General features: G+C 39.7%; 3 protein-coding genes and 1 long non-coding RNA gene across 4 annotated transcripts; all 4 read right to left on the reverse strand.

The window, feature by feature from the left end:
- Positions 1–10,109: 10,109 nt before the first annotated feature.
- On the reverse strand, positions 10,110–13,289 carry LOC130999311 (putative late blight resistance protein homolog R1B-16). The gene is made up of 2 exons (XM_057924826.1): positions 13,157–13,289; positions 10,110–12,850 (listed from the first exon to the last, which is right to left on the reverse strand). The coding sequence occupies exon 2, from the start codon at positions 12,755–12,757 to the stop codon at positions 10,190–10,192; it is 2,568 nt and encodes an 855-aa protein (XP_057780809.1). The 5' UTR covers positions 12,758–12,850; positions 13,157–13,289; the 3' UTR covers positions 10,110–10,189.
- Positions 13,290–14,696: 1,407 nt separating this feature from the next.
- On the reverse strand, positions 14,697–15,122 carry LOC130998751 (probable disease resistance RPP8-like protein 2). Its single transcript, XM_057924160.1, has one exon. The coding sequence runs from the start codon at positions 15,120–15,122 to the stop codon at positions 14,697–14,699; it is 426 nt and encodes a 141-aa protein (XP_057780143.1).
- On the reverse strand, positions 14,843–17,973 carry LOC130999322 (pentatricopeptide repeat-containing protein At1g62670, mitochondrial-like). Its single transcript, XM_057924838.1, has 2 exons — positions 15,974–17,973; positions 14,843–15,248 (listed from the first exon to the last, which is right to left on the reverse strand). Exons 1-2 carry the CDS (start codon positions 17,877–17,879, stop codon positions 15,175–15,177), a joined length of 1,980 nt encoding a protein of 659 aa, XP_057780821.1. The 5' UTR covers positions 17,880–17,973; the 3' UTR covers positions 14,843–15,174.
- A 1,868-nt stretch (positions 17,974–19,841) lies between these two features.
- LOC130999404 (uncharacterized) lies at positions 19,842–22,941 on the reverse strand. Its single transcript, XR_009093501.1, has 3 exons — positions 22,830–22,941; positions 20,691–20,755; positions 19,842–20,099 (listed from the first exon to the last, which is right to left on the reverse strand). It is a non-coding gene; the product is annotated as an uncharacterized LOC130999404 (long non-coding RNA).
- Between the last annotated feature and the right edge of the window lie 173 nt (positions 22,942–23,114).

Below are 23,114 nucleotides of genomic sequence, written 5' to 3' on the forward strand. Positions count from 1 at the left end.
GATGAATGGAGTGACTTCTGGTTTCTTTGGAAGAGGAAATGGAACTTCGTTGATGTACACCAGCAGCGAGCTATCTGGACGAGATGGATTGGGATCCCGCTTCATGCATGGAACTCTCGTTTCTTTGATTCGGTGACGGCAAACTTTGGGCGGGTTTTGAAAATTCACGAACTGACGAAAGAAAGAGAGAAATTGGACGAAGCTTTGATCCAAATCTCTACAGGTCTCAAATCCATTGAGCAAGTTTTGGAGTGTTGCATTGATGGAGCTAGTTTCACACTTCGCATTGAAGAAATTCAGGATAACCCACTCTCGTCCTTGTTCGGAGAACCGGATTTAGATGAGTCGGAGTCGGAATCGGAATCGGATTCAGGATGGTCGGATGGAGCATTGGAATCCATGGATCCGGCTATCGCTACAATCGGAATGATGGATGACATCGGTGTGGGAGATGGAGACGTTTCGGTTCTTCAAGAATTGAACTCTTCAATTCCTTCGCAAGACGTTTCAGTCCTCCAAGAATTGATCGCTTCGATTCCTTCGCAACAAACCGTTGCAGATACGTCAGTCGAGGTTACCAATCATGAGGAGACAACGTTGGGAGGCTCGAGACTGCTTTTGAAAGTGGTTGCTGCCGCAGGTTTAGGCCAGTCTTCTTGCAGGGCCGATCAGGCCACTCTTTCTGAGGTACCTCTTTCCTTGCCCACGGTTCCTGCTGTGAGAGAAAAGGAACCCATTCTTCTACAAGGGGGAATTGATGATCTGGAAAATAACAGTGAGAGTCTCGACGAGAATGTTATTGTAGAAGAAAATAACCATTCTGAAGGAGTGTCTAGGACCGAAATTGATGATTCTTCGGGCTCCCAAGCAGGGGAAGTTAGGCTGCCTTCCAACAACAAAAGGGCTGATCACCAATGCACAAAAGGAAAAAAAAGTAAAGGGAAAAAGAAGAATATAGCGAGGGAGAAGGAGAATTGGGGGCGTTTCATCTCTGAAATAGAACCACTAAATGGGAGAGGGGAGGAGGCCGCAAGGGAGGAACACATTGGGAAGAGACAAAAAGAGTTGCTTTTGACAGAGGATGGGGGAATTTCAGGTCAGAAAATCTGGGACTTTGGGAAGAAGTTAGGGCTTTCAAGTCAGACTGAAGAAGAGGTGATTGTCCGCCAAATCGAGATGCAAGGTAACTTCCTTTCCTTCAATAATGCTGGGAGTCAGATGAATTGTCCATGAATTTACTGTCATACAACATTAGGGGCTTGGGGAGTATTGCGAAACAGCGAGATGTTATGGAACTTGTAAGAGGGCATAAGATTGACATTTGTTGTTTACAAGAGACAAAAATGGAGACTTTTAGTGATGTTTTTTGTAATTCTTGGTGGGGGTTTAATAACACAGATAAGGCAATCAGGAACTCTGAGGGGAGAGCTGGGGGAATTGCGTGTTTATGGAATAGGGAGGTATTCGAAGCATCTAGTTATTGGGATTTACCGGGGGCCGTGGTTGTTAACGGTAGGTACAAGGAGGACGGTCTATTGTGTTGCATTATCAATGTTTATGCGCCAACTGAATCAAAGGAAAAGAGAATTCTCTGGGATGCAATTGGTTCTATTGTGGAACAGAATGCGGATCGAAGTGTGTGTATTTTGGGAGATTTTAACGCAGTTAGGAGAAGAGAAGAGAAGGTGGGCAGTGGGGAGACGTTTCGAGCGTCGGATGCGAGGTTTTTCGAGGAATTTATTAGGGGGAACGATCTGAAGGAAATACATACACAAGGTCGAAAGTACACTTAGTACAAGCCCAATGGCAAATGCAAGAGCAAGATCGATCGTTTCCTTGTTAACGAAACTTGGATGCTTACTTGGGAAGAAAGCTCTGCACGCGGTCTTCAACGTTCGATCTCGGATCACTGTCCAATTGTTCTCACTACTAGAACGGAGGATTGGGGACCAAGACCTTTTAGGTTCCTAAATGCTTGGACGAATCACCCGGAGTTTGAAGATGTTGTAAAGAAAGTGTGGACGGGGATTGACTGTCAGGGATGGAGCTTTTTCGTGGTTAAGGAGAAATTGAAAAAACTTCGCGATGCTTTAAAAGTTTGGAATCGCACATCCTTTGGTGAGATTGATTCTAAAATTCACGAATTAAAGAAGGAGTTACAACAGAAAGATGAGCTTGACGAGCAGAGTTGTTTAGGCGAAGTGGATGTTATCAGGAGAAATGAGCTCCAAGCTCTCATTTCCCTTCAGCTGAAGCATAAGCAGATGACTTTACAACAGAAGGCTAAACTGAAATGGCTTAAGGAGGGAGATGTGAATTCTGGCTTCTTCCATAAGGCGATTAAAGGGAGGCGGTTGAAGAATGACATAGGCGGACTGACCTTTGATAACTCATGGATCTCCAAACCGGAAGAGGTAAAAGCTAGGGTGAGAAATCATTTTGAAACCTTTTTCAAGCGGAAAGATAGACAGATGCCTGTTATTCCCATTGACTTTGTGAGAAGGAAAATCTCTGATGAGGAGAGAAATTGGCTGATTAGAGGTTTCGAACCTGAAGAAGTTAAAGAAGCGGTCTGGAGCTGCTCTGGCGATAAGAGTCCAGGACCTAATGGCTTTAACTTTTCATTCTGGGGATCGGCTTGGCATGTGGTTAAGGAGGATATCCTCCAGGTCTTGAAGGACTTCCACACGAACGGTAAAATTCCTAAAGGAGGTAATGCTTCTTTCATCGTTTTAATACCGAAGAAAGAAGGGGCTGATTCGTTGAACGAATTTCGCCCAATCTCGCTCATTACCAGCTTGTATAAAATCATTGCCAAGATCTTGGCGGGGAGACTGACGAAGGTGATGGGGTCGATCATCTCTGATAATCAAAGCGCTTTCGTTAAAGGGCGGTTCATTCTCGATGGTGCGGTAATTTTGAATGAAGCTGTTGTTGAGTCAAAAAGAAGCGACGAAGCCGGATCTTCTTTAAGATTGACTTTGCCAAAGCTTTCGATTCAGTTCAATGGGACTTTTTGGATACTTTGCTGGACAGAATGAATTTCGATGGGATTTGGAGGAAATGGATTCAAGGGTGTCTACAGTCAGCCACAGCAAGTGTCCTTGTTAACGGGTCATCAACGGGAGATTTCAAAATGGAGAGAGGCTTGAGACAGGGTGACCCGATGTCTCCCTTCTTGTTCCTCATTGTTGCAGAAGGGTTGAATGCGCTCATTGAGAGAGCAGTGGAACGACAGTTATTGTTTCCTGTTAAGATTGGTAAGGATGAAGTGCCGATTACACACCTCCAGTACGCGGATGACACCATCTTTATTTTAGAGGCTGATGAGCGTAATGTGGAATCACTGAAAAGTCTGTTGCTTCTCTTTCATTTTGTCTCGGGTCTTGCTGTCAACTTCGCGAAGAGCAGCCTGATGACGGTGGGAGTGAATGTGTCAGTCGAGAGGACATGGGCTTCGTTTCTCCATTGCAAGATTGGTTCATTTCCGTGTCTTTACTTGGGAACCAAAATTGGAGGTCGAAGCAATGGTGTTAGCGAGTGGAATTTCTTGGTGGATAAAGTCTCAAACAAAATTGCAAGCTAGAGAAAAAGACCTCTCTCGTTGGCAGGGAGGATCACTCTTGTCAAAGCGGTGCTTCAATCTATTCCGGTATATCAACTGGCCTACGCTTTCATTCCCAAGACAGTGCTCAAGAATCTCAATTCCTTGTTCTCCAGATTTCTGTGGGGTGGAGGCTCTCAGTCGGGAAGAATCACCTGGTTTAAATGGAGCTCCTTGTGTTCCAATAAGAAAACAGGAGGTCTTGGGTTTCGGGATGTGGAATTGTTTAATCATGTTCTGTTAATTAAATGGCTTTGGAGATTTTTGGTGGATGGGGGAGCTTTGTGGGCGAGAGTGATCAAATCGATTTATGGGGAACTTGTCTGGGGCGAAGAGGGGGATTGCTCGGTGATGGGAAGAAGTGGGCAGTTGGGGTGGTGGGCGAAAATTGTGGAGAAAGGGGGAGGAAGAGACGATAGATGGTTCATTGATCACCTTCAACACCGTCTCGGGGATGGGATGAATACAATGTTCTGGGAGGACGTGTGGGCTGTTAACAAACCTCTCAAGTTCTCTTTCCCGAGATTGTATAACTTGTGTTCGAATAAGAAAAGCCTAGTCGGAGAGAGTGGGTTTTGGGAAGGAGAAGAGTGGGTGTGGTCGGTGAATTGGAGGAGGGATTTGAGGGAAAGGGAGACTGGACAGGTGGAGGAACTTTTGAGACTTGTTGCTGCTTTTGTCCCTTCTACAGGTTTAACTGATGGATGGAGTTGGAAGGCAACTACGGACGGTAAATTCTCAACAAAGTCGGCTTATGATTTGGTGGCGGCTTCCAGAGAGGCGCAACAAACTCAACCGGCTGAGATGGCAATGGTTTGGGAGGCTCCAACATCGCACAAAGCCAAGGTGAAAGCGTGGAGATGTCTTAGAAATCGTTTGGCTACCTGTGACAACTTAAGAAGACGACAAATTCAAATTAGCTGGGAAGAGAGAGGATGCAACTCTTGCTTTGCTGGAGAGGAGACGACGGAACATCTTTTTCTTCATTGCCCGAAAGCTGCAGCGGTGTGGGACCAAATCTTCCAATGGTTACACATCAAAACGGCAAATCCTAGAGGTACTCTTCATCACTACACTTCCTTCATCTCTGCTGCCAAAAAGAAGAAAGGAAGAAGATTGCTAAATGCGTTATGGGTGGGAACGGTTTGGACGCTATGGGAAAAAAGAAACGATAGTCGTTTTCAAGGAAAAATTTGGGATATTGAGAGACTTGTTTTACAGCTCAAGGGTAGACTTTGGAGTTGGAATGAGGTATATAAAGTTTTGGAGTTCAGAATCCCTTTCACCATGTGGTGCTCAAAGGGTTTCAATCTTTCCTTCTTGTTTTGATTGGCATCTCTGGTGCCTTGCTTTTTATCTAAATAAAATATTAATTTTACCGATAAAAAAAAACTACTATCTGGAAATATTTACTCCTCATAGCCACCATTTTATCAACACCCCCATGTATTGGAAATGTTTACAATAGAGAAAAACCCATCGCGCATAAGATTGGAAGAAGTTCTACAGTATACTCAAATCGATCAAATAATATTCCGAGCAACCAATCACCACTATCTGATTGTTGACGAGGGTTCTCATTCTAGTTGAAAGCCTACGAAAAATTAACTTAAACGAAAATTAAATTGACGAAGAAACCAACAAATCTCATCACGACGAACCCGATGGCATTCCGAGTGGCTACCTTCGTGAACTCTTTGCGATCAGGCTTGTGGCATCGCTTGACGAGACGAACGCTGTCCTTGGCGAAATCTTTGAGTGGATCGAAAACTGAATCTAGAGCATCCATTTACTGGTTCAATTGGATTTCTTTATTTCTTGGCCTAGATCTGAAATTGATGCGAATTGGGACACGAAGTGTGGGTTTATCATCTGTAAATTCACATCCTATTTGATTTGTATGTATGCAGATGAATTGCGCAAAATGTCATTGCCAGCAATGCTTTTGGGAGAAATAGTGGGAGAAATCCTACAAGCAAGCCAGTTTGCAAGAAATAGTGTAGAAGTCCTTTTGCCATCCAGGACTCCTGCGAGCTGGCGACGGAGACTATGTTCGGCGATCGAGTTAAATCGGACGGCGGCGACGGCCACGGCATGGACATCGATTGACAGACAATTTTCTCGGCAAAGTAGAAGTCCAGGGGAATCAGGGGCTCGAGGTGGTGGTGGCGGCACCAATTGAGGGTGATGGAACGGTGGGCAGGATTGAGTTGAACGGCGAGAAATCATGCCTTGCGGCTCCATAAGAAAGGGGTTGAAGAAGTGATAATTTTGCTAGCTTTTTAATTAATGGCTATAAGGGTGAAATGGTATTTTTCTTAATATTTTTAATATTTTAATGAATCAGAGGCTATAAGGAGTAAATTTTGGGAATAGAATCACCCTTAATTAAAACAACCCATTTCAATTAACAAAAAAGGAGAATAGCCCAGATTTAATAAAATAAATCGGGCCCAAACATTTTAAATAAATCTCTCAACTCCGGCGAATCAGCAGCAAAAGCCGCCATTGCCGTTTCTTCTCTCTCTCTACTCCTCAGACTCGACTCGACACACCACCAGTTCAAAAGCAGAGACAAGAATTCAAGACTCTACCTTTCTTTTCTTTTCATTGTTAAAACAAATCCTATTCCATATATATATATATATATATATATATATATATATATATATATATATAAGGAGAGGTTCAAATAAGAACCACTAATAAAATAATAACAGAGAACCATTTTAAACCATTCGATCATCAAGATCTACGGTGGATGTATCATCTTGGTGGATGGATGCAGATGCTGGGTTCGAATCCTGAAGGGAGCAAAAAAATTATTTAATTTAGATGCATTAAATTTAATAGCGGATGCATTAATTTGTATAGCAGATGCAGTAATTTTATTGGTTCTTATGTTCTCACGAGGTTCTCACTATAACCGCACCCTATATATATATATATATATATATATTGTTCAATAACTTGATATATGAAATCTGTAAATGCCATGGTTTTGCATATGTATTTAAATTAATGTATTATGGAACTATGCATCTTATAATATAAGCTCTAAGTCTCAAGTGAATTCTACTTGGACAACAAAAGCCAAGCCATACTAAATAGAAAAATGTAAGCAACAGTAAACAGGAGAGGCATAAGTTTCTCATTTCAAAGAGCGAGAGATCTCCCATTTCGAAATCCAAGCGTTTAAAATCATGATAGCATAGAGATTAAACAAACAAATAAGCTATAAAATGTACTTTCCCCTTACTGTCTAGTAAAATAGTTTCGTCAAGTGCCCCTTGCATCCATCTCTTTCTTGGGAGCGCTTTCAACGGAGAGTTTCCTTGTCTCAAGTTGTTGAGAATCGACGGTTGTGATGTCGTGTGTTGGGTTGCAGACACCTCTGCTTTTCAAGTTCTTGAACACGAGATGTGTGGCAGTTGCAAGTTCTTGAAGGAAAGTTCCAACAAGAACATTGCCCTTATCCTTTAGAATCTGTTTCATGCTTCCCAAACAGGACGCAGTTAAAAACTATTGACAAGTGAAAAACAATTAATACACAGATAGAGCTCAGCAGTAACATCTCTCTCTCCCATTAACATCCCTGCCATCACTCGTTCCTATTCCTACTGTTTCGTGCAGCAGTTCTTCTTCAAGGTGATGCTTTTTCTATGTTTCTTTTTTTCTCCCCAAGAAACTAATTGCTTATTATTTTCGATACTCAGTTTTCAATGATGACAAAGAACCTCAGATACCACAGGAGGTATTGGAGGGTCTCGAGTTCAAATCTCACTTAAAGATCACAGGTCAGACAAAACAGAGATCTTGATTGATTTCAATCAAGAATTCATATGCATAATTCTTACATTGTGAAACTAAATTAAATGTAGCTACAATTTGCACATACAATGAATGCAGAAGTTGCAAGTCAAGGTGCATAGCTGAGCAACTCCCAATCAAAGTAAACAATCCCACCAACAGTGCCTACAACTACAAAATTGAAACATTTTAAATCATCATAACATAAAGATTAAATAAACAAATAAGCAATTGTACTTTCCCCTTAATCTCTATTGCAATAATTCTTGACCTTCAAACACAACATAAAACCTAACTAGAATAGAAGTCCTTTGGTATGAGTTTCTTAACCTTATTAAACAGAACACTATCTTTACCTTCCCATTTCACAGTTTCAATAAACATCGAATATGCAGTTTTGTCAAGTGTGAATCCCGTTGAATCCATCTCTTCCAACAGTGGCATTGCATCAAGCATCTTGTTCATTTTGAGAAGACCTCGAACAAAAACATTGTATGTTACACTATTAGGCAAGCAACCGCTGCTTACCATTTGCGTCATCAAATCCCTAGCCTCCTCTATCCGCGCTTCCTCACAAAGTGCACCGATAAGGATTGTATAAGTTATGACGTTAGGCTGCAAACCCTTGGATAGGAGCTCATGGAACAGATCTTTAGCCTCCTCTATCTGCCCTTCTTTGCAAAGTGCACCAATGAGGATACTATATGTTACGACATCAGGCTGCAAACCTTTGGATGGAAGATCGTGGAACATACATTTTGCTTCTCTGACTTTGTTGTCGTTGCACAATCCCTCAATGAGAATATTGTATGTTACTATATCTGGAATGATGCCTTTATCTTTCATGGTATGCAACACCGGAAAAGCTTCAGCAATACGATGAGCTCCGCACAAACCATCCAACAAGGTATTATAAGTCCATATATTCGGATACACTTGTAGAGCTTCCATCTCATTGAACAGCTTCAAGCCATCTTCACATTTGTCTTCACGAAATAAGGCCTCTAGCATTATGGTATAAGAAACCACATCGCGCTTTAATCTTTGAGCGAGAATTATGGTAAAAAGACGTGAAACTTCATCGACTCGCCCCTTTTTGCAAAACCCGTTCATCAAGGTATTGTAGCTTATGATATTGGGCTTGATTCCAGAATTAACTGTCAATTGCAAAATGCGTCCGGCTTCGTCCATTTTCCCTTGCATACAGTATCCATTCATCAATGTAGTATAAGTGACAATGTTGGGTTGTACATCAATCTCCTTCATAGATACCAACATATGCTCAGCCTCTTCCACCTTTCCATCTTTGCACCAAGCATCCACAAAGATATTACATGTCACCACATCTGGGCAGACCACATCAGTTATCATCTTCTTTAACATGTCTTCAGCCTCGTCCATTCTTCTCATACTGCATAACCCCTCAATTATGGAATTATATGTCACAACATCAGGTGAAATCCCCTTATCATCCAAAGTGGCGAAGAGTTGGAGAGCATCATTCACCTTTCCGTCCTTGCATAGACCATCAATGACTATGCTGTAACCATAGACATTGGGTTTGCAGCTCCCTTTTCCTTTTTCCAATGAGCAGAGCAAATCAATCGCCTGTAGAATATCTCCAGCTTTGCATAACCCATTAATTATAGTACTATATGTATACTCATCAGGCTCGCACTGTTGGTAGACCGACAGCTTCCCCAACAATTTAGCTGCCTCTGGGATCCTTCCAACAAACAGAAGGCCTTTCACGAGAGTGTTGAGAACCACCATTGGGGAGAGCAGAAACTGGTTTCTAAGAAATTGGCAAGAAACTAGTTTCGAACTAGGAACCAGTTTGGATGCTTTTTTTTATCCTTTTTACTTCTTCTCTAAGCTGAGCTGTCGTGCCACGTGGATGCCAGGCATCATTTTGCTATTTAAAAAACAAATTATTTTCTAACTAATTTATAACCAAATTGATAATTTTATTTAGCTGCCTCTGGATCATAGAGATAATCTAATGAAGGCTCCTCTTAATTTCTGAAATATTTGAACTTGAAGGCCCTCATATCCTACACTCTCTTCTTCTTCCTTCATTTTCATTGCCGAAATTTGAGCAGACTCACTGCATCTAATTGTTGCTGGTTCTGAAATAAATGCAAAAAACTTGTAATTTCCATGGCTCAGTTGTGATCTTTTAGCTACAAGATTGTAAGTGGAAGTTTTTTCTGTACTGATTTATTGCATTAACTTGGCTTTAATCTCACAAACTATATGTTTTGTGATGAATCTCACCCTAGAAATATCTGCCATCCTAGAAATAACATTATTCACCTAGAACTTTTTTTTCATTCTGTATTCAATCAAGCAAGCTTGGTTCTTAAAATCTTTCATCCCCACAAAAATTCTTAAAACCATCGTTTCTTCCATGGTTCCATAAAACATTTCTTCTCTTTGTGAATTATAAAAAATAAAAACCGCTTGCTTTAAACCATAAAAACACCTACGTTTTGTGTTGCTTTCGAAGAAGAACGTTGGTCCGCCGCAAATTTCCAAGCAAGGAGGGAATATTTGGGGAGAATGACTTTTTGGAGAACAAGTGTAAGAAAATATTTCTGTGATATATGTGATCAACTTTAGAAAGAAAGAAATACATTTTTTTAATTAACCTGGCGGAAGAAAACCATTCATACCAAATATAAAATCAAACAAATAGCAAAATTGACAATTTCATTTCCTCTGCGAAAAATAACAAGGCTTAAAATAAAAATGGGAATTCTTGATGAAGAGTAACTAATCGTAGAGATAATCTAACGTCAGTGTGCGAAAGTTGATCTTTTGTCTCTTACTCATAGCTATTCGAACTTGAAGGCCCTCATTTCCTAGACTCTCTTGTTCTTCCTTCATTTTCATTACCGAAATTTCAGCAGACTCACTGCAACCATGCAAACTGATAAATTCAAGCGTCGGAATTTCCCCAATATCCAAAGGGATCTCTTCCAAGTGCTTCAATCCCTCCAGACTAAGCTTCTTCAAAACTGGGAAATGGGAGCTGTCTGCATCCCAACATCTCAGATCACAACTGTCAATGCTCAATAATCTAAGGCGGAGAAACTCCCCGTTAACCGGACTCCAGTTCTGTCCCTTGACGGAATCTTCTAGCTTGAGAGCTTCTAATTGGGGCAAAGAACCAATGATTGTTACATCATTCCAGACAAGACTGCAGTTTTTCAGTGACAGCTTCTTCAGAGATACCGGAAATGCACACTTGAGCCGATCTGCATTGCATGAGGATCGGTTAGCAAAGGTGGAAACTAGCTTTAGTGATTGAAGTTTACGTAGGCTGCCAAGATTGTGGAGATGGTCGAACAAGCAATCATCATATCCCTCCAACTCATCATCGTAGATTAGATGCAATTTGTTGGTGTTGGGAATTCTCTTACACACCTCCTCACTCAACCTCAAATTTACTGCTTTTGTCAATGTCTGTAAGTTTCCCATGACAGAGTCATTTGGAGGAGGATGGGGAAGATAAATCTGTGTGCACTCCACATGCCTAAGTTGTGACAAGCTCCAAATTTCAATTGGTGCAACGACAAGTTCCGCATCACTTGTCAATGTTTGCATGTTCCAAATGAAGGATATTGAAGAAGGAAGCCTCACCAAGGATATTGCAGGTTGGAAAGTAAGGCACCGCAGGTTCAAGTTCTGCATTACATCTTCCGTGGAACAATCGCTAGCCACAGTCAAAACTCTCAACAACTTAAACACAACCGGAAGCTTGTACCCTCTGCATACCAGACAACGAAGAAGCTGCGCTGATTTCAGACCATCAGCACTCATGATGAAGTCATGACATATGAAGCGACGCTCCTTTGTTATGTTGTTGGGTGCCCTTTCGGCACAGAAGAAATTGTCTTTCTCAGAGACTTTCAAGCACAGATCTCTTATCAGATCATGAAGTCGACAAGACCTAATCTTCCCATTAGATCGATGTCTGCCAACAAGAACAAGATTCCTGTCGACTAAGTCATTCAAGTACCCCTCTGCAATCTCTTCTAACATTTGAGCTCTCTTCGGTTTGATAAATCCTTCAGCAACCCAAAGTTTGATGATTCGTGATGCACGAATCTCACTGTCCTCCCGGAAAATCCCCATGTAAAGAAAACATGGTTTCAGATGAGGGGGCAAGTGATTATAGCTTAAAGATAAAACATCTAAGATCTCTTGCTTCTCTGTTGAATTGGGGATTGATTTTATATTCTTGGCAAACTCCTTCCAGAATCCTACAGTCCTAGGCGATTTGAGAAGAAACCCTCCAATCACAACAATTGACAAGGGTAGTCCTCTGCACAATCTAACAATCTCATTTCCCACACTTTCTAGTTGAGGATAAGGGCAATGTTCTTGCTGGAAAGCGCTTCTGCAAAACAACACCCAACTTTTATCCTCATCTAAAGGTTTCATTGTGATGCAAGATCTAGAGCCACAACCACTAGCCACATCCGACAACCTAGTAGTTAAAACGATCTTACTTCCATTCCCATTATCAGGAAAGTAACGCCTCACCTCATCCCAAGCTTCGACACTCCATATGTCATCTAATACAATCAGATATCTTCTACCACATAAAGTCTGATGCAACTTTAGCCCTAAATCATTTTCATTTCCACTTTGCCCTATGCTAGAGAGAAGTTTTGAAAAGATTTCTTTTGCACTGTATTGTTGAGATACAGTAGCCCAAGCACGAATGTCAAAGTGTTCCATGATGAATGAATTTTCATAAACATTTAGAGCAAGCGTGGTCTTACCCATGCCGCCCATCCCAACAATCGAGATAATTTGCTGCTTGGGTTGATGTATGGTGAGCTTGTCCATGATGCTGATCACGTCGTCTTCGAGTCCCACCGGAGAAGCCTTTCCGGTGGTGGTGGTGAGAGGTTGTTTCTCCTCCACAACATCCATGTCATCATGTGCAGCTTGCTCCTCTCTCGCTCGCCATTTCTCCTTGAGCTCAGCACCCTTTCTCATTATACCATCCATTTCTTCAATTATTTGTTGCAGATCCAACAAAGAGCATCCATGACTTGCTTGACAGGATCCAGCAGGAATTTGATCGACAATGTGCGATTCAATCACATCTTCAGCTGCGTGAGCTGCAGATGCGATTTGACTCTCCAGATCTGATGCTTCTTTGTTACCTCCGTCAATATTAGTGTTGGTAATCAATTCGAGCAAGCCATCAGCCTTTGCCCCAAGGGATTCAATCTGTTTCTTGTCGAGAGCAGTTGAAAGGCGAGGATGGCTCATCATCTGCTCAATGATGTTCATCACAGAAACCAGAGCTGCATAAGCTGCCATCTCAAATCCTTCGATTAAGCAGCAGACTGTAATTGAAATTTGATGAATCTGAAAGATGGTTATGCTAAGTTGCGCCGGCGTCTTTGACGGAGTCTGCTAAAAATAAATAAATAAATCAAGTCGTTTTATTTTAATCTTTTGAACATAGAAGTCCAGCCTGTGTTCCACAATCTAATTATTAAAATTCTTTTAGAAATATCTAAATTATTGAAGAGATCTGAATATATTATACTAACCGATTGTGATATTTGGCAGGATACAATTTCTACATAATCGATACTTCATTATTTAAACAAACATTTTAGATAATTTAAGTTTAATAGTGTAAAAATAATTTGATTTTCCAAAAGGCCTAAATCGAACAATATCGATGGGTAAACTTTCCACTTTCACCCTTACCCAGAAACTATCATTTCCCAAAGCTCTCTTTCTCTTTCTTAATCTCCAATGCTGAAATGGCCGCAGATCCAGAGCAGTGATGCAAATGAATGAGTTTGAGCGTGTTTATCTCTCCCACCTCCGAAGGGATCTCTTGCAACTGCCAAAGATCTTGAGCAACGAGCTTTTCAAGAACTCGAAAAGCAGAGGTGTCTGCAGCCCAACACACGACATCACAGCCGTCGATTCTCAAGAACTTGAGACGAGGAAACTCACCATTGAAAGTGCTCCACTCGCCTCCCAAGAAAGAGCTGTGTTCAAGCTCAAGAACTTGTAGATGTTGCAACGAACCAATTGTTGCCAGATCTTCTCGAGTGAGGCTGCAGTTTCTCAAACACAACTTGTTTAGCCAAGTGGGGAAGGCAAGCTTCTTGCTCAGCTCAGCAAATCCACTGGATATCGCGATATGCAGAAAGGGAACCTCATGTTTAGTGATTCGAGCTTCTGTAAAGAGCCCAGATTGTGGAGATAGTGTAAGCACAAGCAATCTTCGTAATCTGTCAAGACATCATCAAAAACCACGCGCAATTTCTTGATGTTGGGATTCTCTTGCACGCCTCCTCCGTCCATCTGAAATTCACTACTTGCACAAGTGTTTGCAAGTTTCTCAAGACACAAGCGTCATCTTCCTGGTCACTCGGAGGAGGATCAGGGAGACGAATTTCGTTGCACACGACGTGCCTGAGTTGTGACATCTCCCAAATTTCAGCTGGTGCATCGACTAGTCCACACATTCCTTGAAAGATCAACGTTTGCAGATTCCAAACAAAGGATATTGAGGAAGTAAGATTGAACTCAGAGAAATTAGCAGGACTATAAGCAAAGAACCGCAACTTACACTTCCTTGATAGATCTCCCACTGAAGAATCCTCACTCGTATACCAAACTCTCGCAGAAGAAAACAACTTTTCTTTATCTGCTAAGCTTATGCATAGGTCTCTTGAGAAGCTCATGAATGCAGACATATCTAACCTTTCCATTCTTACGATACTTACCAACTAAAACGAGGTTCCTGTCAACGAGATCCTTCAAGTAATCCTCTGCAACCTCTTCCAAGACTCGAGCAGCTTTAGGCTTTAAAAATCCCTCAGCAACCCAAAGTTTGGTGATTCGCGAGACTGGAATCTCGCGATCCTCTTGAAAAGTCCCCATATAAAGGAAACATGGCTTCAGATGAGCAGGCAAATGGCTATAACTCGAATACAACACATTTAAGCATTGGTCTCCCTCTCCTGAACTCAAAATTGATCTAATGTTTTCTAACACATTGTGCCAATGTTCAACTGTCTTAGCTGACTTCTGAAGAAGCCCTTCGATCACAGTGACCGACAGAGGAAGCCCTCTGCACATTTTAGCAATCTCTCTTCCAATTTGTTATAATTCGAGGGGGCAATCTTCCTCTCCAAATACCCTCACACAAAATAGGTCCCAACATTCACACTCATCTAAAAGATTCACCCTAACACAACACGATCCACAATAGACTGGTACATCTGAAAGCCTAGTAGTGAAAATGAGGTGAACTTCTATTCCCATTATCAGGAAAATAAAACCTTATCTTATCCCAAACTTCAACACTCCACACGTCATCCAGTACAATCAGATATCTTCTACCCGTCAAGCCTTTATACAATGGTTCTCCTAATCGATACTCATCTCTTTCATTGTCCATCTCAATAGTGCTAGTGAGTTCTTTTAGGTGAGAAAGAGCTTCTAAGAAAATATCTGACAAATTGTAATCATTTGAAACAGACACCCAAACACGGACATCAAATTGTCGCTTAATAATTGAATTTTCAAAAGTATTCTTGGCCAGAGTAGTCTTACCAATACCGCCCATACCAACGATTGAGATGATCTGGCGGCTAGATTGATTTCCGGTGAGCAAATCCAAGAGCTGATCCAAGCAGCCACCAAATCCCACCATAATCGCCTCTCCATTACTGGCAACGGATCTTGATGAATTAGCAGTTGGCTGCTCATATTTGAGTCCCCTTTCCTCTTTCACCTTCAACACTTTCTCTCTCACAAGATCCATATCTACAATTACCTTCTGCAGATCGAGACGGTTTTAGATGGGGACAGAATTTGTATGTTTTCATAATTCCCAAACAGGAGGCAGTTAAAAACAATTAATATTTCATCATCATGCGTATATATTACACAAAACATAGATAGAGCTCAGCAGTAACATCTCTTTCTCTCTCTTCCATTATCAGGAAAATAAAACCTCTCCATGATCTTGATGAATTAGCAGTCGGCTGCTTGATCGAGACTTTCTCTCTCACAAGATCCATGTCTACAGTTACCTTCTGCAGATCGAGACGGTTTTAGATGGGGACAAAATTTGTATGTTTTCATAATTCCCAAACAGGAGGCACTTAGAAACAATTAATATTTCATCATCATGCGCATATATTACACAAAACACAGATATATTACACAAAACAATTAGCAGTAACATCTCTCTCTCTCTTCCATTAACAATCTCTTCTTGAATTCTCGATTCAGTTCCAAAATGGCAAATGTGTGTGTCATAGGAGAGAGAGAGAGTGAAGGAGAGACATTAATGTAGTAAAACATGAGACAATCTAGATCATCAATTTGCAGATTTATAGAAGTAACATCACAACTATACAATTGAAGCATTTTAAATCATCATAACACAAAGATTAAATCAACAAAATAACCAATTGTACTTCCCCCTTAATCTCTATTAAATAAACATAAAACCTAACTAGAATAGAAGTCCTTTGGTACTAGTTTCTCAACCTCTACCTTCCCTTTCCACATGTTCAATCAACATCGAATATGCAGTTTTGTCAAGTGCAAATCCCCTTGAATCCATCTCTTCCAACAGTGGTACTGCATCATGCATCTTGTTCCTTTTAATAAGACCTTGAATAAAAACATTGTATGTCACACTATTAGGCAAGCAACCATTGTTTACCATTTGCATCATCAAATCCTTAGCCTCCTCTATCTGCCCTTTCTCACAAAGTGCACCGATAAGGATTGTATATGTTATGACATCGGGCTGCAAACCTTTGGATGCTAGCTCATGGAACAGATCCTTACCCTCCTTAATCTGTCCTTCTTTGCAAAGTGCACCAATGAGAATATTACATGTTATGACATCAGGCTGCAAACCTTTGGATGGAAGCTTGTCAAACAGATCTTTTGCTTCTCTGACTTTGTTGTCGTTGCACAATCCCTCAATGAGAATATTGTATGCTACTATGTTCGGAATGATGCCTTTGTCTTCCATGGTATGCAACATCGCAAAAGCTTGAGTAATACGATGAGCTCTGCACAAACCATCCAACAAGATACTGTAAGTCTTCACATCAGGAGACAATCCTAGAGCTTCCATCTCTTTGAACAGCTTCAAGCCATCTTCACATTTGCCTTCACGAAATAAGGCCTCTAGCATTATGGTATAAGAAACCACATCTCGCTTTAATCTTTGAGCGGGAATTATGGTAAAAAGATGTGAAACTTCATCGACTCGCCCCTCTTTGCAATACCCGTTCATCAAGCTACTGTAGCTTATGATATCGGGCTTCATTCCAGAGCTCAGTGCCAATTGGAAAATGCGTTCAGCTTCGTCCAGTTTTCCTAGCATACAATATCCATTCATCAATGCGTTGTATGTGACAATGTCGGGTTGAACATCAATCTCCTTCATAGATATTAACATATGCTCGGCGTCTTCCACCTTTCCATCTCTACACCAAGCATCCACAAAGATATTACACGTCCACACATCTGGGCAGACCATATCAGCTATCATCTTCTTCAAAACGTGTTCAGCCTCGTCCATTCTTCTCATCTTGCATAAGCCCTCAATTATTGAACTATATATCACGACATTTGGCGATATCCCCTTATCACCCAAAGTGGAGAAGAGTTGGAGAGCATCATTCACCTTTCCGTCCTTGCATAGACCATCAATGACTATGTTGTAAGCATAGACATTGGGTTTGCAGCTCCCTTTTCCTTTTTCCAATGAGCAGAGCAAATCAATCGCCTGTAGAAGATCTCCAGCTTTGCATAACCCATGAATTATAGTACTATACGTATACTCATCGGGCTCGCAGAGTTGGTAGGCCGACAGCTTCCCCAACAATTTAGCTGCCTCTGGGATCCTTTCAATCGACAATAGACCTTTGAGTAGAGTGTTAAAGGTTACCACAGTAGGCTGGAACCCACGCTTGACAAAAATGCCTAAGATCGCAAACCCACAATCAGGTCTATTCTGTCGGCAGTAGCAATCAATCGCAATACTCAAGGTGTAGTGATTTACAGGAACATGCCTTTGAAGCATTTCATCGATCAGATGAAGGGCAAGAGAGTATTGTTTCATCTTGACCACAGTACTCAACAATTTACTGAAAACAGAAGCATAAGGAAGCGGCTGCGTCCTCACCATTTCCCGAAATAGAGCGGCGGCGTCGTTGGGCTCACGTATAGATCCAAAATCGAATCTGGGGTAGGCGGAGAAGTATCTGATTTGGTGGCTGAGATTATCAAGATTAAATCTGGGATAGGGGGAGATGTATCTAATTTGGTGGGTGAGATTATAAAAATTGAATCTTGGTTTGGTGAGAAACGAGTGTAGTGAAGCAAAGGGGAGAGTGGATGAATTGAAAGAAGAATTGGAGATAATTCTTCCCAAAAACATGGCAGCGTGATTTTTATGTGATAATTTTTGAGAAGGTTTGGAAGAGATGAATGAAAAAGGTGTATGATAAGTGCAAAAGCAGATTAATTTGATTGAAAATAAACAAAGTTGGGTGTTGTGTTAAATAGTCTTCCAAATAAAAACATAACTGAAAACAATAAAATAGCGCAAATAATCCTAAAGAATAGGAGTTTTGTTGTAAATATATCTTCTAGATATATCTTATGTGTGTTGACCAAGAAACCTAGAGGGAGAATAACACTTGACATCTTCAAGCCACCGGAGTTGACTGTCCTCCGTTCACACCGGACGTGTGTGAACGTTCACACCGGACGTTCACACTTGGTTTAACACCTATAAATATGGGTGTGTTGTGAACTTCATAATAACGATATTTGTATTCTCTACTATATTCTCTCGCTTCTCTCTAGTTTATAACACGTTATCAGCACGATAGTTCTAGTCCTCTCATCTTCCTTCGATCGTAAAAGGATTGGAGGTATGCCCTAGGAAAGAATTGTGTCTTTCCAATAAGGTACGACTAATTTTCTTTTCATCTGAATTTCAATCCGTATAATTTTAGTAATCATCTAAATCCAGACGAAAGAAACTTTGAAGTATTAGAATATTATACTGTTTAATATGTTTATATCAATAAATTGGCTTGGAAATAACCAGAAAACGGAATCATGGTAACATATATGCTTTGCATAAAAGAGATTGTTATTGAAATTTGTGCAAATTCCCCTTATATTTATGGTTTGATGCAAATATGTTATATTTGTTTATTACGAATGATATAATTTTCGTTATTCTTGAAGAAATACAAATAATCCTAAAAGTTATATTTTGATGCTATTAAAATAGCATTTGTTTGAGCATATTAAATTAGTGATGCATTTCGAATGATATTGATCTTAATCATTCCACCAAACAAAAGTGAATTTTGATTGGAATTTGGAGGATATAAAGTAAATTTTTGATCTGTACTTAGACGGAATATGTCATTTTATGTAAACTTGTATTTGATGTGGTATAAAAAGTCAATGTGAAATAGTAGATTTTAGAAAAATAATAAAGAAAAATATGAAAAGTTAACGCAAAATAGAAGACTATTTTGATAATTGGAGACATAATAGATTCGCCCGATTATGTTAAAAAGATATGATGCCAATAGATTTAATCTCAATATTTTTGTGCACCCTTTCGGTGAGATGACAAACATATATAATTGAGTTTTAATTTATTTTGTTTGTTAAGAGTGCAATATTTGATTGGATCTTATTCTACAAAATCTTGAATATGATTTACTACTACGTGGCAATTCTTGTTTCGTATTATTTTATATAATCAGTAAACTTCAATGTTCTACTACTTGAATCACTATTGATATTATCATGTATTGGAAAATTTTTTAATTCATAGTGGATATATACTTTGTATATTATATATATACAACGTATTTTTTTTAAATAATCTTGAAAAACTCATTGATGCTATTCAAATAGCACAAGTAGTATTCCTGAAGAATATTACATTCAAGATCTTAAATTGATGCTATTAAAGTAGCACAAGTAATATTCCTGAAGAATATTACATGCTCTAAGAGCAAGTAAATTAAATATTTGGATAACATATCCTTGAATCTTTCTCTATTTGATTCATATTGTTGCTCCCGATGTAGCACAATCAATATTCCATGAAGGATATTACATACTCTTCAAGAGCAATCCATATTATATGCTTTTGAAAATTAGACCTTGAAGGTCAAACGGCCCTAAAGGCCGAATGGTTGTACTCTTTTTCCCTTACTAAGTTTTTTCCTACGAGGTTTTCTTAGTTAAGGTTTTTAACGAGGCAACTTGTCACAGCCCACTATCCCAATGACGGGTTAACCGGGGTTATGACTTGGGGTGAACAATAAGAAACGGAAATTAAAGGGGATTTACTAAGTAACCAACATTAATAACAAACTAGTGGTATATATATATAACCACTTGGGTAATTCACAAATGAGTCTGCCATAACGACTAGACCCCAACTGAAAGTTAATTAAAATGAAGTAGTAATAAGTTCAAGTAGAAATGATAAATAAGTCAGAGTGTTTGCAGCGAAAAAACGTGTGAGTTATGCATATGGAGATGCATACTCAAGGTTTCATTACATAAACATCAAAAGGGAAATCCGCTCAACACCGATCCATTCCATCGCCTGCTCAACCTGCACATTTAGAAATACATGCAGGGCTGAGTATAAAAATACTCAGTGACATAAGCCGAAAATACAACATGCGTACATATATAAATTGAACTGCCAACAGTAACACACAGGGGTTTTCTTGAATGACCTGCGCTTACTAAAACATTTCATTCATTTTCATAAAGGTGGATGCGCATCCCATTTTTAGTCTATATGATCCATATCTGTCCTTTCTGTCACGCGCCGGGAAGGAGGCCTCCTTACCACGGACGCCAAGACCGGTCGCAAGCGACTCGCGGTCTCCATGAGTGTACACGTTAACCCTAGCTAGCGACCTTTGTCTAGCATAGGATCCCAATTGGATTTCCTTTAAAGTTGGCGAACCAACACAGATAGGATACATATAAAAACATAAATATTTTTGGCAGTCAACCATTTCATAAACATTTCATTTCATAAACATTTCATTTTCATTTCATAAGAGTCATTTATCATTTTGGCATAATAATAAACTGAAATTAACAGTTAAAATCATCCATGCATATATATTCGCATATGAGGCCTACGTCACGCAGGGGATCTCTATATACGTAATAATAAAATAATGCCCACCTCAATTGTTCTTAAAGCTGGCATGGAGTCGTTTCTTCTTCGGCTTCACTTTCTGTCGCCCGGACCTTCATTGATGAAGAGTCGATAAGTTCGTGAAGAAATTGTCATAAGACAAAGTCTAATTCTACGTGCCTAGGGTATCTTTTAATGTTTTAGGGTTCTAGCATCCATAATTCGTTACATTAAAGACAGTCAAAAATCAATCATACCTCGTCTAATCTCATTCAAACACATAGGCAACACAAACACATAAGGCACATAAGAATCACAATCAAACATCATCAAAACATGCTCTGTTTTTACACTGACTCAACTTCACAATTTAATCTGTTCTGACTCCGACATCTTCTGGACTCGAGACTCATACCGAAAGAAAGATCTTCGAGTCTAGTTTCATATAAAAAAAAGTAGAGTCGAAAACTCCAAGTGGTTTGAGAGATATGACGTTTTTACCACGATCTACCATGTTCGGCAGTTTTGAACAATCGAAAACTTGGATTTTTGAAAAATAGTAAACGTTGTCAAACTGGGCTCAACTTTGGTGGATATCTAGCTAACACAATAAGGTTTATACCGTAAAAATTTGGAAATCTAGATCACACAGGAAGCTACTGAAATGAATGACTATTTCCTCTGTTCTCTGAAATTCTCGGTAGTAATGTGCAGTTTAGGTTTTGCATTTTAAAGAAGTATCAAACGAAGTTGGAATGGCTTGAAATATTACCAGGGTACTCAAGACTCATGTAGGGACTTGCTATAAAATTTTCAAAGCTATTAGACATCGACAAACCGTCGATCACAGTAGGTCAGTAGGCCTACGAAATTCATATTTATAAGTCCTTAAAAAAATAATTTATATAAATCAAGAAATAAGAGTTTAATCCCAAAAATATTCATTAAAAGTCCATCATAATTTAAATAAAAGAACGGACCTCATTTAAAATAAATAGTCCCAAACTCGTTACGCACATATACTAAATCTTTCATGAAACATCCTTTAAAATAAACTTTGATACATAGAAAATAATTCAACAACTTGAGCTCTTAAGAGGTTGTTTTGCAACAGACATCAAATCTGCCTCGGATCTCCAAATGAGGCTCCAAAAGACATTCTGGAAACTAGACATTTCAAGGATCATTCTCCAATTTGAATCGAATGAAAAAAAATTCAAACGAGCAAGATATGCCCTCTCAAAGATGGGTATTTAACAAGCAAAAAATCTGAAAATTTCAGATTTCCAGATTACAACCAAGTCAGTGGGCTTTCTTTAAAAATTCATATCTCCCTTTACAAAACTCCACTGGGAACCCCAAGGGTCAATCTGGAAACTAGGGAGAGATCATAACACTCTACAGTTGGATTTACTTCAAGAACATTCATGGTTTAGAAGATATGACTGTCTAAAGTTCAGTGCACAAAAAGAGTTCAAGTTTGGCAGATTTAGAACATAAATCGGAAACACCACTTTAGGCTTCACCAAAAATTCTAAAACTGAACAAGTAAGTTCCCAACATGTCAGTGAATATTTAGTAGAAAGATAGGCTTGAGAATCAAAGATTTAAGTCGGCCTTTGCCACCTCAAAGTCGTAGGTTTGTAAAATCTACTGGATGGTACAAGGAATAAGAACTAGATTTCAAGAATTTATACCGGTTGTTTCCCTTGCTCAAAAATGGTGAGACCGATGTCAAAAGAAAGATACGGGAGTCTAGAGTGACATATTCAAGTTTCAAAGGTTTTCACCGATTGAAACTTTACTTATGGCCTCCCAAAGATTGTTTACCAAAATTGTATTCCAGATGGGCAGTGATGTTTACAAATTCATAAATAAATCATAAGAGCTCCAAACCTTCTGAAATTTTACCAAAGTATATAACACATATGAAAGATGATACACAATTAATTTGGGAATTTTTGGGAACCGTTTGGATGGCTGGAATCGCCTTGCAAAACACTGCCGAGCAGTGTGCTTATGGCAGATTCGCTGCCTTACCTCATGCACGGTTTTTCACCCAATAAACTCTACCAAAATAATCATCCAAAATCATAAAACATATCCTCACATAATATAGCACACAAATGTGTAAAAATCCATGGCCATAAAGCATTTTCAGTTGAGAAAAAGCAAAGAAAAACTCACCCTCGAAGCACAACCTTCACTCTATAGTTTTCCCACACTCTCCCTTGCTTTGCTACTTCTCTTGGGACTTCAAAGGCTTCTATGGAGTGTGATAATGGTGGGAGAAAAGTTGTGAGAGTGGGAGAAAGAATGTAGTGGTGGGGGAAAAGGAGTAGTGTGGTGGAGAGGTAGGAGTAGTGGTAGGGAAAAAGATTAGTGGTAGGGAAAAGAAAATATTAGTGATGGTAGGGAAAAAGATTAGTGGTAGTGAAAAGAAAATATTAGTGGAGGATAATGGGGTGTTAC

Source organism: Salvia miltiorrhiza, chromosome 8, assembly GCF_028751815.1.
Source record: "Salvia miltiorrhiza cultivar Shanhuang (shh) chromosome 8, IMPLAD_Smil_shh, whole genome shotgun sequence".
Lineage (NCBI taxonomy): Eukaryota > Viridiplantae > Streptophyta > Magnoliopsida > Lamiales > Lamiaceae > Salvia > Salvia miltiorrhiza.

Bases quoted from the DNA above. Each gene is read 5' to 3' on its own strand.
- LOC130999311 (XM_057924826.1), bottom strand. From the start codon at position 12,757: ATGGCAGCTTATGCAGCTCTGGTTTCTGTGATGAACATCATTGAGCAG.
- LOC130998751 (XM_057924160.1), bottom strand. From the start codon at position 15,122: ATGGTGGGATTTGGTGGCTGCTTGGATCAGCTCTTGGATTTGCTCACC.
- LOC130999322 (XM_057924838.1), bottom strand. From the start codon at position 17,879: ATGTTTTTGGGAAGAATTATCTCCAATTCTTCTTTCAATTCATCCACT. The intron at 15,249-15,973 runs GTAGAGGTTGAG...CTCGATCTGCAG, and splicing joins TGAACATGTGGAAAGGGAAG to AAGGTAATTGTAGATATGGA.